General features: G+C 39.6%; 1 protein-coding gene across 5 annotated transcripts in view; it reads left to right on the plus strand.

Moving 5' to 3' along the window:
- Nucleotides 1-19,237, plus strand: part of LRGUK (leucine rich repeats and guanylate kinase domain containing) — a 154,160-nt gene that overhangs the window by 64,670 nt on the left and 70,253 nt on the right. For all 5 annotated transcript variants that reach the window (XM_055115385.2, XM_055115386.2, XM_055115383.2 and 2 more), the window contains exons 12-15: nucleotides 2,482-2,578; nucleotides 7,809-7,922; nucleotides 10,075-10,276; nucleotides 12,314-12,409. In XM_055115385.2, coding sequence (XP_054971360.1) covers nucleotides 2,482-2,578; nucleotides 7,809-7,922; nucleotides 10,075-10,276; nucleotides 12,314-12,409 — 509 coding nt within the window. The remainder of the gene's footprint in view (nucleotides 1-2,481; nucleotides 2,579-7,808; nucleotides 7,923-10,074; nucleotides 10,277-12,313; nucleotides 12,410-19,237) is intronic.

Here is a 19,237-nt window from a genome sequence, read left to right on the forward strand (position 1 = left end):
CTTAGTCCTTTTCTGTGTTAAGTGAAATCACAGGGATTATGGTTCCCATTACAAACCATAATTTTACTAGCAAATTAATTAGTAAATGATGAATATGTGGAAAGATTTAGACAAGGGAAAAGAAGAATTTTGAAAGTCCTGGCTCGAGCAAATTTCTTTGTCTAGAATTTGGTATCACTTTTCTTATGTAAGTTTAGTGAAATGTTGCCTTCACTATGAAACATTTTCTTTTTGAGATGTTCATATTTGGGCAGCATATAACACGGTGAACATTTCTATATGTGAAAATTGGATGATGAATTAAAAAAAAAACACAGATCATCTTAGGTTCTTCTTAATAGGAAGTCTGCAGTGGCTGCAGGTTCTGTCATCAGCATTCTGCACATCAGTGGAGCCATCTCTTTATTTACCTGCCTAGAAGCTTCAAATTGCTCCTTTGTTTTGTCTTTCTTTGAGATATTCAGAAGAAATTCTTACCACTCAATTCCTTTGTTGAGAAATGTAAGTTCAGCATAATGTGTAAAAGCTATGCTAAGGGTTTGCTGCAAGGGTGCCAAGCTATTGATTTATCTTCCCTGACTGTCAAGGACACCAATAGACAGAGGGTGTCAGGTCTCTGCTAAGGCATGTGAAGAAATGCCAATGTATTCAAACAACAAAACAAATGCCACAGTGTTTTCACAGCCTTCTCTTAGAATGTACTCTCTTCCCTGAGTATATAATTTAAATATGATGTTAAGACCTTAAAATGTATTAGTACAGTTAATTCTTAAGTATAATGGAAAGGGAGCAGTGGTATGAATTATAAACATTTATTTGTCTTTGACTTTGCAACGAAGAGCCTTTCGAGGTTGCAACTTTACTCTCTGAATTAGTATGATATTAACAAGAATTGACTTTTGAGTCATCCTGGCATTGCTACTTAGTAACATTACTTAATCGCTGTGCCTCCAGTTTCATTATTTGTAAAATAAAAATAAGAAATAATACCTAGCTTATGGTTTTTGTAAGAAATAAATGAAATAACATGTCAAGTGTCTAGCTAGTCTCATCTCTTATTTTATTTTATTATTTATTTATTGAAACAGGGTGTTGCTCTGTTGCCTCGGCTGGAATGCAATGGGGCAATTATGGCTTGCTGCAGCCTCAAACTCCTGGGCTCAAGTGAGCCTCACACCTCAACCTCCTGAGTAGCTGAGACCACAGGCACATGCCACCACACCTGGCTAATTTTTAAATTTTTTTGTAGAGACAGGATCTCACTATGTTGCCCAGGCTGGTCCTGAACTCCTGGGCTCAAGCAATCCTCCTGCCTTGGCCTCCCAAAGTACAGGGATTGCAGGAATAAGCTACTGTGCCTGGCTCTCATCTCCTATTTTAAAACTACAGTAAAATCTAAAAATCAGTTTGCATTTCTGCAGTTAACAGTGGAAGGCAGAATTATATGAACTCAAGAGTCCTGGTGGTTGGGACCACCATATTCTTGTTGTAGGACCAACACTGGCCTGCTGTGTGACCTTAGAGGAGTTATTTTTGTAGTCATCTATAAAATGGAGTTCTTAGCAGCTGTTATCCACTTCTCCTGTTTCATTTTTCATTCATTTTACAAAAATTTATCAAATGCCTACTATGTGCCAAGCATTGGGAATGCAGTGGCGAATAAGACATGGTCCTCCCCTTTAGGACTCATATGTTCTGCTGGGAAAGATAGGGAAAAAACAGATAAATATATAAAAGAAAGCAGTTCTGGGGAGACAGTAGTTGAGCGGTGTGGAGGGATGGGGAGGCTATTTCAGACAGTGGAGAGAAAAGGCCTCTTTGGCTGAGCTGAGACTTCCATTCAGCATTGGCACCATGGATTGCCACAGGAGGTTTATACACAGTGTTGATATGGACAAGCACAGGGCACATGAGATAGATTTGCCCTCAGGTGGTGGAGGGGATGGGCCCTGAACATACAATTGGAATGCAATTGGCAAAGACACTAAGGCTGTGGAAATATAAAGAGATGAATAATCCAGCCATAGAGGTCAGGGAAGGATTTTTGGAGGGGTGACATTTAAACTGAGTTCTGAGAAACAAGTAGGCCAGCCAGGTGGAAGTAGAGAAGGACAGCCTGTGGAAAAGGCTCATAGAGTAAACATGAAAGCAGGTGGGTGGAAAATAGTTGAGTGATAAGTATTGATTTAATTCTTAAAGTATTATTACATGATGGCAGAGGAAGTGGTTCAGAAGGTGGTAAGTAAGTAATAATGAGTAAAAATTTGGTATGGATAATCCAAATTTTGTATAATCCTTATAGATGATAGCAACTGAATATAATCTAGCACTTCGAAACCAACATATTCTTACAACTGTATTACTTTATGATTTATGATTTGTGGATTAACTTCATTTTTTAAAACATAATTTATATTGAAACCTTTTCCATTTTGAATTTCAAGTTAGAAATAGACTAGGTGATCTGTTTTATGATTTCAGGGCCTGTCATACCACAAGACCACCTTACTTTGGAGAAGGGGATCGAGTTGATTATCATTTTATCTCTCAAGATGTTTTTGATGAAATGGTAAACATGGTAAGAATGTTTGCCTTTGTTTTTATTGCACAAGAAATACACGTTCTCTGGCAAAAATGTTAGGAAATAGTTATAAATAAAAAAAGGAAGAATTAAATTTTGTGCTTGTTATGAGAGGTGAGTTTTTACTGGGTTGTTTTTTTCTTAAAGTGCTTAATATATCATTCTTCACATGCTTTTTTATTTTATGGTCTTGGGGAAAATATTGTAAATTTCCAATAAAAATGAATGAGTAAGCATTTTAAGGAAATAGAACTAAAGCAGTATGAAAAATTCTTGTGATCTGTGCTTATCAGTTGCTGCTACTGTTATTAGTCAGATTTACTCAAGAAAAACAGTTCTTACATAACCGATGGCACACAAATCTTGTAAATTAAGTATGTCTGGGGATTTGGGTATTCTGTCCAGAGAGTAGTCTTTCTGTGTATTATCTGTGGTGCTTTCTAATTGTTACAACCCTAAGCACCATTTCAGTATGGTGTGTCCCATTTAGTTGGCTTGTTCTGGACATGTTACCATGGTCATGTTCCTGTTTGAGAAGTTCTCAGTCCTGGAGGCCGAGCAGTTCATTAATGCAGATGGCAGCCCTTGCTAGAAGATGGGAGATGATCCCTAACTTCTTTGAGGACTATGTTTTTACAAGGTCAAGGTAATTACCGTGCATTAGTCCATTTCACAGGCACTCAGAACAATCTTGTTTAAGTTTTGGGTTTTTGCATTTGTTTGTTTTTTACTGAAACCCTGACAATCTGGTTATTGATAGTAACTCAAAACACTCTTGTCTTTGAATTCATTTTCTTCAAAACAACTTATATGTTCCTTCTTGGCCTTCACATACAAAGGGAACCCTCATAATCCTCGCATGTTTTATCTGCTGAAAGTGTATGCTAATGTAAATATGTATCTGCCCATGACTTCAGTTAAACTGAAGGAGTAGCTCATATTTTCATCACGACCAATGAATCTGTAAACCTTTGGTTTTTACTTCTCCGTGGCCCTTATTTTTGTTTATATCTTCATTGTTTCTATCACCAAGTAAATCCTACACCACTTTCTTTTCTTTTCTGAAGTCCACTGAACTATCAGATGAGGGACTCATCTGTGTTTCTGCTTTTGAAAGATTACCATCCAACTGGTGATTCCCTTATAGCTACATATCCTCTTTCCTCTTTCCCCTTCTTTTTCCTTCTTCCTTCCTCTGTTCCCACCCCCCAAATAATGGACCTGGCTTATTCTTCATTGTACAAAATCATGGAACATTTCAGCATAGGCTTTGCAGTTTCTATGAGTTTAATTTTGAATGGCCAACTCTATACATGGTGCCTGTTTTCTGGACTTCTCTTGTGTTTGTGGAGATATACAAGTGAGAAAATCCTATGTTCCCTAGGCAATTTTTCCTCTAACTTTGTCAAAAGAACATCTTGGAAATTCTTTATAATTTTCTCTCCTAGGGCTATATTTTGGCAGTTCAGTTTAATTGATTAAGAGTACTCTGGGACTTTATGTTTCTAAAAGCCTCAATAGAGATTTGAGAAGTTATCTTGATATTAGTAAGAAGCATTCTCTTAGGACTTTTTAAGTTGAAAGACAACTAATTCCCAAAATTAATGTTAATTTATCTTGTTAGAGTATGAGGCATTTTTTTCTCACGTCAGTTCATCTGTTCTCAGTACCCCATCTGCTCTCTGGTGTTTCATACCTTATCAGATCTGTAATCTAGTCTGGTTCAATTCCTAGTCTAAAAAGTCACTACACTTCTATGCTATATTTAGTCTTAGAATTTTACTACCTCTACAGAAATCCTCCTGTGTTTGAGAAGTACTTATTTTTACTGCTTCTGATAACATATATATACATTTCAGGATAATGTAATTTTCTTGAACTTGAATTGTGCCTCTGATCTCTTTTCCTTTAATGTAAGCTTGAGACTGTTTGATGAAGAGAGACAAACTTAGAGATGACAAACTTATGACACATTGTCAGCTTTGCCAATCACCCACAGACACTCAGCCTTCTGTTCACAGAACCCCCCTCTACACAGCAGCCACCCAGACAGCCTGCCCGCCATCCTCCATTACAGCAGGCCCACTGACGGACAGCCTTGGCACACCCTTACTGTGGACAGTCACACCTTTCTGCTCTGACATGTACAACACATAGACCTGCACACCTTCCCCCACACAGGGGCCTCCTCTATCCCATCAGACACTTCCCCCACAACAAACAATCATCCCCCTAACATGCCCACAGATATGAGAACCCTTTTTATGGACACATACACAGTCCCCACAGAAACTCTCCCTCTCCTGTAGAAATAAAACCACAGACCCCGAGGTTTCTGGAGTATGACTATTGCTATTTATTAGGAAATCCATATGCAGCAAGAAACCAAAGTAGCATCACCAGCCAGAATGGGGTGGAGGGAAACCACTTAATCCCAATTCTTAACAAACGTGTAATGGGGTCTCTTTTATACCTATGTACTATGCAAGATTCCTGCCAACTCTACATCTCTACATCTTTCTAGAAAATGTTTTTTTTTATTATCCACAGTAGAAGGTCCTTGTACATAAACAATAAACAAACTTACAGTATATATCTGAAAAGGAATTCAAGTATACATTTTGAAAACAGCGAGTCACAGAGTGTTAGTCAGCGTTCTCCAGAGAAACAGAATCAATAGGATGTGTATATGTATAGCAAGAGATTTAGGGTTGGGCTCACACCTGTAATCCCAGCACTTTGGGAGGCTGAGGTGGGAGGATTGCTTGAACCTAGGAGTTTGAGACCAGCCTGGGCAACAAAATGAGACCCTATCTCTTCAAAAAATAAAAAATTAGCCTGGTGTAGGGGTTCATGCCTGTAGTCCCAGCAACTCAGGAGGCTGAGGCAGAAGGATTGCTTGAGCCCAGGAGGTCAAGGCTGCAGTGAGTTATGATTGCCCCACTGCACTCCAGCCTGTGTAACACAGCAAGACTCCATCTCTTAAAAGAAAGAGATTTAGTGTAAGAAATTGGCACACATGGGTTATAGGGACTGGCAAATCCAAATCTGCAGTGTGAGCCGGGCAGCCAGGAAATCCTAATGGGTTCACCTTGCCCGCTGCCTAGACAGAGCCGATTTTTCAAGATGAGAATTGCAATAGAGAAAGAATAATTCACACAGGGCCAGCTGTGCAGGAGACCACATTTTATCATTACTCAAATCAATCACCCTGAGCATTTGGGGATCACAGTTTTTAAGGACAACTTAGTGGGTGGGGGGAAGCCAGTGAGCCGGGAGTGCTGATTGGTCAGAGATGAAATCACAGAGAGTCAAGCTGTCTTCTTGTACTGAGTCAGTTCCTGGGTAGGGGCCACAAGATCAGATGAGCCAGTTTATCGATCTGGGTGGTGCCAGCTGATCCATCAAGTGCAGGGTCTACAAAATATCTCAAGCACTGATCTTAGGAGCAGTTGAGGGAGGGTCAGAATCTTGTAGCCTCCAGCTGCATGACTCCTAAACCATAATTTCTAATCTTGTGGCTAATTTTTTAGTCCTACAAAGGCAGTCTAGTCCCCAGGCAAGAAGGGAGTTTGTTTTGGGAAAGGGCTGTTATCATCTTTGTTTTAAAGTGTAAACTAAGTTCCTCCCAAAGTTAGTTCAGCCTGTGCCCAAGAATGAACAAGAACAGTTTGGAGGTTAGAAGCAAGATGGAGTCAGTTAGGTTAGATCTCTTTCATTGTCTCAGTCATAATTTTGCAATGGAGGTTTCAGTGGTGCAGATGAAATCCAAAGGCTGATCTTTTTGTTCTATTGAGGCCTTCAACTGATTGGATAAAGTCCACCTATATTATGGGTGGCAGTCTGCTTCCTTGAAGTTCACCAGTTTAAATGTTCATCTCACCCCAAACATCTTCCAAGTTGACACATAATACTAACCAGCAGATGCAATAAACAAGATAAAGTGTCCATCTGAAAGGAGAGCCAGACATATATATATATAGAAAAGGAGTCACAGTATTTGTTCCAAATAACAAAGTATGACATTGAAGGAGTAAAATAGTAAGGATATTTATTGTTGAGTTTTTAACTTTCGGAATATATAACATAAACTTCTTTTGATTATGGGGGATGTGGATCTTCCTCATCACCTGCAGCAGACACATTGCCCAGAGACCCATCCCCCAACCTCAAAAGACACCCTACGCCTTCTGGTCTCTGACCTGTCTTCCCTGACAGACAGCCCATCCCCGTACCCTCACATCTCCAGAACATCTGGGGCCAAGACACAGGGTAGCAATAGACCCAACTGCTGCTGTTCTTAATGCTGCCACCGCCATTTGATGGGATTCAATGCAGCCCTGGAAGTTTTCACTTCATTGTTTATTTCAAAATCATGTATATGAGAAGTCACACTTGCCAAGATCATCCACGTTTTTATTCCTTCTGTTGTCATCAGCTACCCAGTTTAGATTTGACCTAGTGGTTTAATGAATATAGTATTGCCAAAGAAAAAATCACAGACAATTTTAAGAGACGTCTTTTTACTTGCCCCACCCCTCCTTTTTTTTTTTCCCAAGGGAATACCGTTTTTGGAAGAACTGAGCTTCCAGAATACAGACAGAGGCATCATTTATAGTTCAAATGGCTATAGGGCGGACACCAATTCTGTTGGATGACATTTGGGGCAGTTTCAGTAGAAAGCTATCTTTATGAGGAAAAACAGGATGGGTCTGCTTTTTCAAAGCTTTTAGGATGTCCCTGTAATTCATGGCCTCCCAGAATTATCTGTAATTCATAGCTTATCTTGGTAATGCAAGGCTTTTGGAAATGGAAGGCTTTTCTGGGTTGCCTGGTGTGCTGGCACAGCTGAAATGGTGGCGGTAAAGGGCAGGCCATTAGTTTTGTTCTCTCAGTAATGAAGGTTTTGGTGCGGGTTTGGCAGGAAGTGGGTAAGTAAACAAAATAGTCTATTTTACCATATGCTGCAGTGCCTTAACACTCCTCAACATTTTGTCAGCAAATTATTTCTAAAAACCTATTTTTTTTTGTCAGCTGAGAATTCTGAATAAATTTCTCTGTCACAGTTTGAAATTAAGTTTCATTTACCCCATTGTCATCCTGATACAGTTGCTAAAATTTGTAAGGTTTTTGAAATTATTTAGAGTAAGACATCAAATGATTTTAGTTATGTAAATTCCATGATGGCTGCTGTTATATGAAAATCTTTGTTCTTCTCGAATTCCAGGGGAAATTCATTCTAACATTTAGTTATGGTAATCACAAGTATGGATTAAATAGGGACACCGTAGAAGGTATCGCAAGAGATGGTTTGGCAAGCTGTATTCATATGGAAATAGAAGTAAGTGTTTTCATTCAACCAATTAATGTGTGTGTAGTTTGTGTGAGTGTGGTGTGTGTGTATGTGTGTGTGTGTGTATATATATATAAATTTTTTACTGATACATAATTGAGGTACATATTTGGGGTACATGCGTTAATGTATATACATATTTGAGGTTGGGGAGGGGGATAAAATGCACAGGCAACACATTGCCAGGCACAAGATAAGATATTCCATTTATAATTACTATGGGGGGCAAGACACATGAAACATTAAGTGACAGGAGTTCGGTTACAATACAAGAAATTGCACAGATATTGTGAGTGAAACTGCTACTCGAGCTTTATTTTCTGTTATTTCCTCACTAAATGCTCCTTTTTCTTTTTAGAGCATGGCCTCTGTTCACATAAAAGGGTGTAGATAAAGCCTGATTCTTAGAGTGTGGAACTGGTTCCCCGTCCCCTCAGGACAATGGCAGCCCCATGTGGTCAACTTTGTTCCTTCCTTCTGCATGAGATGTGTGGGCTGTGCTGCCATTTAACTGCAGTTGCTCACTGGGTGTAATATTTTCATACTTCTGGCAATTTAGACCTGTAGATGTCAGGAGATTTTTCTCTCTACCCTGATACCCTGTCTTCCCCCAACAATGATCTATAATTAGAGTATATAGAAGCTTCTCCAAAATTAAGATCCAGAGTAAAACTATGAATTTCCCACTCATTTATTTTTTTTTAAATATAGCTTTATTACATACTTGGAACCTTCAAAAATAGTTGATTGTTTTTTCAAGATCCTTTAACTGAGCAGTATGACACTTTTGGAATTAAAAAAAAAAGCAATTATAAAACTAATTCAATTAGACCAAACATACAGAAAATAAAACCTAGGCAAATCGGGTACATAATCCTTCGATGTCAACTCTGAATCTTTCTTTTTTCCTTTGTGACTTCACACAGTAGGAGACCGCAATTCCTTTCTGGCTCTTTGTGTTGGTATAAGTGTTTCCTAGCTTACACATTTCTTCCAGCTCTTTAACTTTCCTGACTTAGAATATTTCCAATCTTACTTCTCAGTGATTAATTGGTTTTGTATCTTTAAGGAAGGTTTTCTTTGTTTCTATAATAACTAGCAAAAATAAAAGGTCTTTTCTAAAAAATTTCTTCATTTGACAAGGCAGAAACAAAAATTAATGCATTTGTGAGTCCAGAAACTCTCCATCTTTTGTGTCTATCTTTCTCCAGTCCAACAGTTATCTGAGCAATGGCTCCCGTTTCACTGTTTTTCTCCCTGGGAGTTCACTCTTCCTCATTTCCAGGAGGTTGAGTCTATAATCCATGCTTGATTCCCCTGATTCTCCCCAGCTGAAGTATTTTTCCAGACTGCCCTGGTCATTGACTGTTTCAGAAATTGTTTTGGAAATAGCCTGTATTTCTTCCAACTGAATTTTTAAAACAAAGACTTTGAACATTGAGTGAAACTGATTGAGATGGAAGGGACTTTAGAGTCCATTTGGAATGGCTCTTTCATTTCACCCGTGAGGAAACTGATAGCCAGAGAACTTGAAGGATTTGTGCAGCGTCTACAGGAGCCGGAGAGCTGCAGTTGTGACCAAGCCCTCCAGACTCACAGACCAGTCAGTTCCTTACACAGTTCCACGCTGTGATCTCCTGGTCTGCAGGTTACGAGGAGCTTGGCCTTCCCAACCAGGGTGCTGATTTAGGTGCAGAAAGGGTCCCAAGATGATGACAAAGGAGTCACAGAAGAGCCTTTTCTCCCTGGTAAGATCTCTATCTCCTGGTGCTCCACAGAAGCCTTTTGAAATATAGAATTGAAATTACCTTTCTGTAATAAAGTTGCAATATTGCTATGAATGTACCTATTTTATATCCAGCAATTTTCTAACAGTCATATTCATTAGAATGATTAATTAAAGGAAAGCCAGGTGGAGTGAATTGTAATATTTCCAATGACAATTTAAAACTTGATGAAGAGAGAAATGTAATCCAATCTTGAGATATTTATAGAAAAATAGTAGCTAACTATACAGATGAAATAAATTCTTCAATATATTAATAATACTACTTCTTATATCCATGTTGTCAGATGGCTCCAAAATGATTTCTAAATCATGTATCTGTTTCCAATTTATTATCTTCCTTTTAATACACAGGGTGTAAGAAGTTTGAAATATTCCTATTTTGAGCCTCGTTATATCCTGGTGGTGCCCATGAACAAGGAAAAATATGAGGGATATTTGCGGAGAAAAGGATTATTCAGTCGTGCAGAAATTGAATTTGCTGTCTCCAGAGTGGACCTTTATATTAAAATTAATCAGAATTTTCCGGGATATTTTGATGAGGTAATCAATGCAGGTTGGTAATTTTCAGCAAAGTTTTGTTTTTGAAATGTAAGGTTACTGAATTAAAAGTTTGTTTCATGGGGATAAAATTCTTGGGTAAAAGCTATTTTCCTTGTAACAGTGAATCACAAAGAGCTGCAAAAAGGGGTAAGAATCCAAGAGGTCTAATCTTCCACTGTTTTAATGAGAGCATTGTCTCAATTATTTCTTAAGATTGTAGCTAATAAGATTTGGTGTAAAATGAGCCTGAACTAAGTTCATTTTTTAGGGGACATTGTGAGAACAAAGTTAAATTATATATAATTTGAAATACACATTTAAATTTCTAGAAAGGCATATGAAACTCAGGTAATTTGATTATAATCTACACGTAGGTTAAAAACCCAACTACTCAAAATATTATAACTTAAAAATGTATGTGTAAAACAAACATTTTCAGAAACTAGCTTAGAAATGACCATTTAATTTAAAGCAATAGTTCATGGGAGAATTTATCAAAATATGAAAATTTCTATATATATGTGTACATATTTTTACACATATAAAATTTCTATAGATATATTCTAGAAACTTATATATATATATATATATGTATATATATATATATTTTTTTTTTGAGAGAGAGTCTCGCTCTGTCACCCAGGCTGGAGTGCAGTGGCGTGATCTTGGTTCACTACAACCTCTTCCTCCGCCTCCCAGGTTCAAGCAATACATCTGCCTCAACCTCCCGTATAGCTGGGATTACAGGTGCCCGCCACCACGCCCAGCTAATTTTTGCATTTTTAGTAGAGACGGGGTTTTACCATGTTGTCCAGGCTGGTCTCAAACTCTTGACCTCAAGCAATCCACCCTCCTCAGCCTCCCAAAGTGAAGGGATTACAGGTGTGAGCCACCGCACCTGGCAAATTTCTCTATATTTTTAAAGTGCACTATGTTACACAGTCATAAAAAGGAATGAGAAAATTCTCTGTGTCTAGATAGGGAAATATCTTCAAGTCATACAGTTACTGAAAAAGACAGGTTTACAATATAGTATGCCATAATTTATGTAAAAAAAAATTATGCAATTATATTTTCTTGTGCTACATAAAAAAGTTCTCTGGCAGAATCCTCAAAAAAACTAATAACACTGATTACCTCTTAGGGGGAAGGGAAACTAGATGAACTAGATGGACAGGGGACATTAGTTGAACCATATGAAATTGTTGATATTCAACTATTTTGACCTATGAAAACAGCAATGTCATATGGTTCAAATTATTAATAATAGTTTTTGGTCTCTGAAACATGTTAAAGTATTACACAGTTGAATTTGTTTTCTATTCCTGCATAGAAATTATCACACTTAGTGTCTTAAAGCAACACCCATTTATTAATTCACAGTTTCATAGATTAGAAGTCTGGTACAGCATAGGTGGATTTTCTGCTCAGGGTATCAGGAAGCTGAGGGCTCATCTGAAGGCTCTGGGGATAAGCCCCCAAAGCTCATTCTTGTTGGCAGGATGGAGTTTCTTTTGGTTGTAGAACTGAGGTCCCAGTTTCCCTGTGGGCTGTCTGCCAAGAATTATCCTCAGTTTCTGGAGGTTGCTCTCAGGTCTCATCCACGTGGCCCCACCATCTTCAAGCCAGCACCAGCACATCGAATCTTCCTTGTGATCTGAGTCTCTGACTTTTTTTTCTGCCAACAGCTGGAGAAAACTCTCCTTTTATGTGGCTCATGTGATTAGGGTGGGCCTACCTGGATAATCTCCCTTTTGATTAACCCAAAGTCAACCCGTTAATAACCTTAACCACATCCGCAAAAATCCCTTTTGCTGAATGTCACACAATCGTGGAGGTGGTATCTCATTGCCTTCACAGGTTCTGCCCACACTTAAGGGGAGGAGATTGATTATACAAAGGTGATGTGTCCTTAGGGTCATCTTAGAATTCTGCCTATCATAATATATATAAAATTAAATGCAGTAAACAAATCATTACCACCGATAGTTGAACATCAACTGTATTGGATGTGATCCTGTTGTTTAAAAATGTACTCTCTTTGCTGCAGATGATCTGGATGTTGCCTACCAAAAACTGAGTCAGCTCATTAGAGAATACCTTGGATTGACTGAGGAACCTGCCAAGAGTTTGGCTACAACTGCAGGTACTATTCTATCATTTTTGTGCCAGGATTTTTTTTTTTTCATGGAAAGGAAAACAAATCTGAGTTGCTATTTGGGTACTCATCACTTGGGCTAAAGCTGGTTCTCTTTTATTCCTGTACTTCTTCTGGGGCAATTGTCCCCAAAACAAGCAGCATGAGTCAGCTTTCTGGACCTGTAACTCTGCTTATCTCCATGGTCATGATGGACCTCCAGGTACTGCCCTTCAGGAACAGGCTAGGCAGTGCCTTGGCGGAGGTAATAGATAAGGGTTAACCTCATGGTTCAGAACTCAGCCTTCCAGAGGTTTCATTCCTTAGAGAGCTGAGATGTTGTTCTACTTGTCGAGTTTGTATTTAGTTTGAGAGTTTTCTTTCCCCTTTTCTTTGTGTTACCCCAGTCCTCAAAATACTGTGCTGTGGAATATAGTGGCAAGAGCCCTATTCATAGCATCAATGTTCCTGGTCCTAGCCCTGTGCTCTCTTGGGTGAGCTCCTTCGCTGTTCGGAGCTTCAGTTTACTGTCCTGCTACATGGACCTAATGCTCCTTATCTAATGCTCCTCATCACCACATGGATGGTGAGCAGCACGTGATGTAATATATGTAAGAGTGCATTCCCTTGGAATCCAGGAACTCTAAAGCCCTAAGTTAGAATTTTGGTACATGAATTTTGAGATGTATTTAAAAGTCTCCCTTGAATCCACCTCACAGCTATTAGGATGGCTACTATAAAAACAAAATAAAAAAAAAACAGAAATTAACAGGTGTTGGCAAGGATGTGGAGAAATTGGAACCCTTGTGTGCTGTTGGCGGGAGTGTAAAATGGTATTGCTCCTGTGGAAAACAGTATGGAGCTTCCTCGAAAAATTAGCAATAGAACTGTCCTATCATCCAGCAATCCCACTTCTGATCTACCTCCAAAAGAATTGAAGGCAGGGTCTCAAAAAGAGAGCTGCACACCCATGTTTTTAGCAGCACTATTCACAATAGCCAAAAGGTGGAAGGAACCCATAAAATAGAATTTTATTTGACCTTAAAAAAGGAAGGAAATTCTGGCACATGCTACACATAGATGAACCTTGAAGACATTGTGCCAAAAGAAATGAGCCAGTCACAAAAGGACAGCTATTGTATGATTCCACTACATGAGGTGTCTAGAGTAGTCAATTCATAGAGCCAGAAAGTAGAATGGTAGTTGCCAGAGGCTAGGGAATGGGAGTGGTTTAATGGGTACAGGGTCAGTTTGAGAAGATGAAAAGAGTTCTGAGGATAGATGATAGTGACGGTGGCACAGTGTGAATATACTTCATGCCACTGAACTGTGTACTTAAAAATGGTTAAGATGGCCGGGCGTGGTGGCTCATGCCTCTAATCCCAGCACTTTGGGAGGCCGAGGTGGGCAGATCACGAGGTCAGGAGATAGAGATCATCCTGGCCAACATGGTGAAACCCTGTCTCTACTAAAAATACAAAAATTAGCCAGGCGTGGTGGCATGTGCCTGTAATCCCAGCTACTCAGGAGGCTGAGGCAGGAGAATTGCTTGAATCAGAGAGTAGGAGGTTGCAGCAAGCCAAGATTGCACCACTGCACTCTAGCCTAGTGTCAGAGCGAAACTCCATCTCAAAAAAAAAAATGGTTAAGATAGTCAATGTTGTGTTATGTGTATTTTGCCACCATAGTAAGTTTTAAAACTTTCCCTTGATGGACTGAACCGCATTCACACACTGCATATTGTGAAATGTTAACCTGAGACCCTGGCTGCTTTGCAAGTATGTTCAGCTTTGTGTTTTAGTGGTTGTGACTTTTTGCCCAAATAGGATTTTGTTTACCAGGTTGCATCCTGGCAGACTGCGGCAGGGCAGGTCATGATTTTGCCAGACTTCAAACCAATGCTGTTTTGTAATTTTGCACACTTTTCCCAGGTTGAGGGCCCCTGGTATTTTGGAATGAGGTCAACGTGAAACTGGTAAAAATCAACAGATAATGGCTGAGAATTTCCTTCTCCATATGTCTTATAGGAGATGAAGTGACCAGGGTATGACCTGCTGACTGGAATGTTCCTGGAGAAAGTTTGACCTGTCTTAAAATAGGCAGGAATGGAGGACTGGAGGACTGTGCTCAGTCTACAAAGTGGGGATTGGGGAACATTAGATTAGGAGCGTGTCAGTGTATGTATCCAGCCCTGCTCGGAATCTCTGCACTGGGCGTCGGTTCTTCAGAAAGCCATCTCTATGGAGAAGGGCTGTGAGTGTATCTAATGAGGCTTCTGTAGCTCAGGAGAAGTTTCCCTTGAGAAAATCTGGCTCCCCTTGCCTTAATTCTTTGCTAACCAAGCAACCTTCTGATCTTTAATTTGGTCCCGTCGGGTGGACCTGCTCCTGTGGGGGCTGTACCCTACGTTACCCACCCTGCCCTGATCCCTGAGCCAGGCTTGTCTCCATTGTAAATTAATTAATTGGTGTACTGGCTTTTAAATCAGCCTCTTGTGGGTTTGGATAAACATGAATCAGTCCCCTGAGCCTGACCAGCTCTGAGTAACTGAGAACAGTGTGTTTCTCAATCTGAGGTTGCCACTGACTGGCGGGGCTTGAACAAGACTTTGCCTCAACAGCCAGTGAGAGTCCATCTCTGTATCTTTTCTTATTCTACAACTATCAGGAACACTGGCTATTGGGTGCAGTTGCCATTTGGTAAATTAATAGACCAGATAATGTGTGCATAGAAAAACAGACTTTGATTCTAACGGGTATAATAAAATTTTATTTATTTGGACTAATGAGGTTAGGCTTGGCTGATTTAATGAAAAGCGTGAATTACTGAATTTGTAAAAATGTTTTAGCTTTCAGTTACATTTTATAACTGAAACTGAGCCATCTAGTTACTGACTAATAGAATTCCAACTGTAAAAGGTAGGTAGGCAGATTTGTAATTAATGTATCAAATCACTAGCCTCAAGGCCCCTTTGTTTTTTTGGCATGTTTAGTATTTTGAAAAACAATGTGTTTTCTGAAGCCAACCACTTTATCTTATCTAGACAGTTAATTTGCTGAGGAAGTTACTTTTTCTACTTGTGGGTTTAAGAATAAACTTGCACATTGTAGAGGCCAGACATTATTCAAGTGAGTATCTAAAAAGTTCTAAGGAACATGGTCCTTATTAACACACATTTAATGGTGTCTCTAGTGGGACAAGAAGTAGAGCCAGTGTTCTTCCTGAGTCTCAGGGCTGTGAAGAAGGTGCCAAGGAATGGGGACCAGATGTTTACAGGTTCAGTGCACAAGAGTGGAGCCAACCATAGTTACCTTAAAACAAGTGTCAGTGTGTCCAGAGTTGGTTCCTGCCAGTGGGTTCGTGGTCTTGCTGACTTCAAGAATGGAGCCGTGGACCTTCATGGTGAGTGTTACAGCCCTTAAAGATGGCAAGGACCCAAAGAGTAAGTGGTAGCAAGGTTTAGTGTTAACAGCGAAAGGACAAAGTGTCCACAGCATGCAAGGGGACCTGAGTGGGTTGCCGCTGCTGGCGGGGGTGGCCAGCGTTTATTCCCTTATTTGTCCAGGGAATGGACATGTTCCATTTGTGTCCTATCAGAGTGCCCTTTTTTCAATCCTCCCTGAGATTGGCTACTTTTAGAATCCTGCTGATTGGTGCGTTTTACAGAGCGCTGATTGGTGCATTTTACAAACCTCTTATAAGACAGGAAAGTTCCTGATTGGTGCGTTTTACAATCCTCTTGTAAGACAGGAAAGTTCCCCAAGTCCCCACTCGACCCAGGAAGTCCAGCTGGCCTCACCTCTCATCAGCACTCCCCAGGAAGGGACCCAGAGTCCCAGCAGAGTCACCATCATGTGCCCAGCTGGTGCTTCACCTCATTGCTCCTGCTCTGAGCTGGGTCACTCTGATTTTAAGTTCTATAATTTAGATATATGTGTATAAACACATTACTCACATAAATGGGACCTCTAGAAATAAAAAACAATAGTTTTAGTATAATGAATTTTTCAAAAAATAATTGAGCTGTCAAAAGGAAGAAATTGAAATAAAAAATATTTATGATTCTGTGAAAGACAGCTTTGTCTGAGCAATTAGAAAACTGGACTGGAAATATGAAGCCTTGGTTTTCTATTCTAAATCTAACCAATAACCATTAACTTGATTCGAGAAATAATTTTGAGCTCCCATTTCTTAAAATAAAAACCTATACATAATGTCATGGTGCACTATTAGAATCCGGCTATCTAGAGCTGAGGTTTTTCCCAATTGGATTAGGCATCAGTACAAACAGAAATGTTATGACCAACAGCATTGTTTTTCTTAAAGTGGTAATCCTGTATCAATGCAAACAGAAAATTATTCCCAGATATCTGAAGTAGTAATACATAACTTGATCTTTTGTAATTTTATGTTGCTAATTTATAACTAAGAATACAAGCTGAATTTCTACTCTTAACAATGAGAGTGGAACACAGTGATAAAAGGAAGCGCAAGGTTTATCAGTTCTGAGTACAGCATCTTTCAGCCTGGACCCAGAAATATAAACTTTCACTAATGGGTGGATTAATTGAATTTTCACTTAATGCATGTATAAAATAGTAACTTTAGGTACACGGTGATTATAAACCCTGAAATCTTCAGATATCCCCTTAATTTAAAATACATATCAGCCAGGCGCGGTGGCTTACGCCTGTAATCCCAGCACTTTGGAAGGCCGAGGAGGGCAGATCACGAGGTCAGGAGGTCGAGACCATCCTGGCCAACATGGAGAAATCCCGTCTCTACTAAAAATACAAAAATTAGCTGGGCGTGGTGGTGCGTGCCTGTAATCCCGGCTACTCGGGAGGCTGAGGCAGGAGAATCGCTTGAACCAGGGAGTCAGAAGTTGCAATGAGCTAATATTGTAGCAGTGCACTCCAGCCTGGTGACAGAGTGAGACTCCATCTCAAAATAAATAAATAAATACATATATATATATAATATATGTATGTGTATATATGTATGTGTGTATGTGTGTGTGTGTATATCTATATAGAATTGTCTTATTTTCCCTATTGTAATGTGGATAACATTTATTTCTAATACCCGAAGGCTTAAAAAGCACAAGTAAACAAAATAGTTTCTACAAAATAAGGAAAAAACTATATTCACAACTCAGTATTAAGGGATGTCTTTCCTTCCATTTGTCTCTAAACAACCTACTTCTGGGATAGTCAATGCTTCCAGCAAAGCTTTTAGAAAGCTGGACCAACTATCACCCTGAGTTCTTGCTATATAGATCATAAAATAAAATTGTATTTGCAAATCATTAATCTGACTAATGGTAGAAAGAAATGATGATGGTTATGATAAGTCAGACAGAGGAGAACTGAGCAGTTGACTAGTCCGTAAAGTTTTCCTTTATCTTTAATAAAAGGCCTGGTATGATTTGCCAAGTTATGTCAATTGTTAAATTGTAAAAGTGGGGAACACATCCTTATATATCTGATTACAGAAAACCAAGAGAGATTAAGGAGCAAAAGAAGCTTTAGCACAGGATTTCATTGTTCTTATATTTTTCCATCTTTTAAAATTAATTTTATATTTTGGTTAAAAAGCATACCTTAACATAAAATTTGCCGTTTTAACCATTTTAAGTGTACAATTCAATGGTACTAATTACATTTACAATGTTGTATAACCATCATCACTACCTATTTACAAAATTTGTCATTATCCCAAACAGAAACTCTATACCCATTAATCTATTACTCCCCTCAACTCCTGGTAACCTCGAATCTACTTTCTTTTCTCTATGAGTTTGCCTACTCTCGATATTTTCACAGTTTTATTTTTCAATTTAACCTTGTTTCTTGTCTAAGCTAGTATTTCAGTTTATAACAGTTATAAACTAGGGAGTTCCAAACGATGAACAGGACATCCCCTCAGAAACTGCACCAAGAGGGAAGACTTTCTTTGTTCCCACCTGTCCCGCCCTCTCCCTAGAGAACACCGGTTTGATGGGATGCAAAGGGTGCGTGTCCAGACCAGGGGCTCAGTGAGAACCCAGCAGTGCAAGCTCATCCTGCGTCAGTGGAGGGGATCGGGGGCTGGGAGCCTGGTTTGCCTCTGGGGAATGGATCACTCCAAGGTCACCTCAGAGGTCTGATTTGGGTTGGAGTCTCTGAGTATCAGATCTCCCCCAAAGTGAGCTGAGACTAGCTTCTTCAAGGCTGTTCCAGTCTGGTGTGCCACCTCTGACTGCTTCACATTTCAGAGCTATGTCCTTAGGACTGGGGTAAGATGGTATTTGGGCCCCCAGAATCCATCTAGTGAACAAGCGCTCACTGAACAAGTGCCTGCTGGATGATGGCGTCTGTGAGACTGTCCCAGAGATCAGTCACTCTGAGAACTTGGCATCAACACCAAGTTGACACCTCTCTGTAACACCAGCATTGCTAGTGGCCTCTGAGAGCCATTTTTGAAGGCAAGGTAGATGTGGAAGTCCAAGAGGAGGCCTGGGGATGTGAGTGCGGGAATAGCAGCCTAGATGGGGGTCCTCAGGAGCAGCTGTTCTGAGCCATGGTGCCTTGTGATTCTGTCCGGCCGATTCTTTCCTTCCTTCTTACATTCATCACCCATTTCCTCAGTTCCTGCCCCTTTGCCATGTATTGGTGAACGGACATAACTCTTCACAGAGCTCACGGCTTATATAAGAGGGCTGCCGTTAAACAAGGAAACAAACAAATGGGATTTCATCTGGCTTGGATGTCCATCCTCTAGTTTCTACCATCAAAAGCAGCATTGATCTCTAAGTTGGTAAAAATTTAAAATCTCATTCACTTGGAAAATGTCTCA

This window comes from Pan paniscus, chromosome 6 (genome assembly GCF_029289425.2).
Source record: "Pan paniscus chromosome 6, NHGRI_mPanPan1-v2.0_pri, whole genome shotgun sequence".
Lineage (NCBI taxonomy): Eukaryota > Metazoa > Chordata > Mammalia > Primates > Hominidae > Pan > Pan paniscus.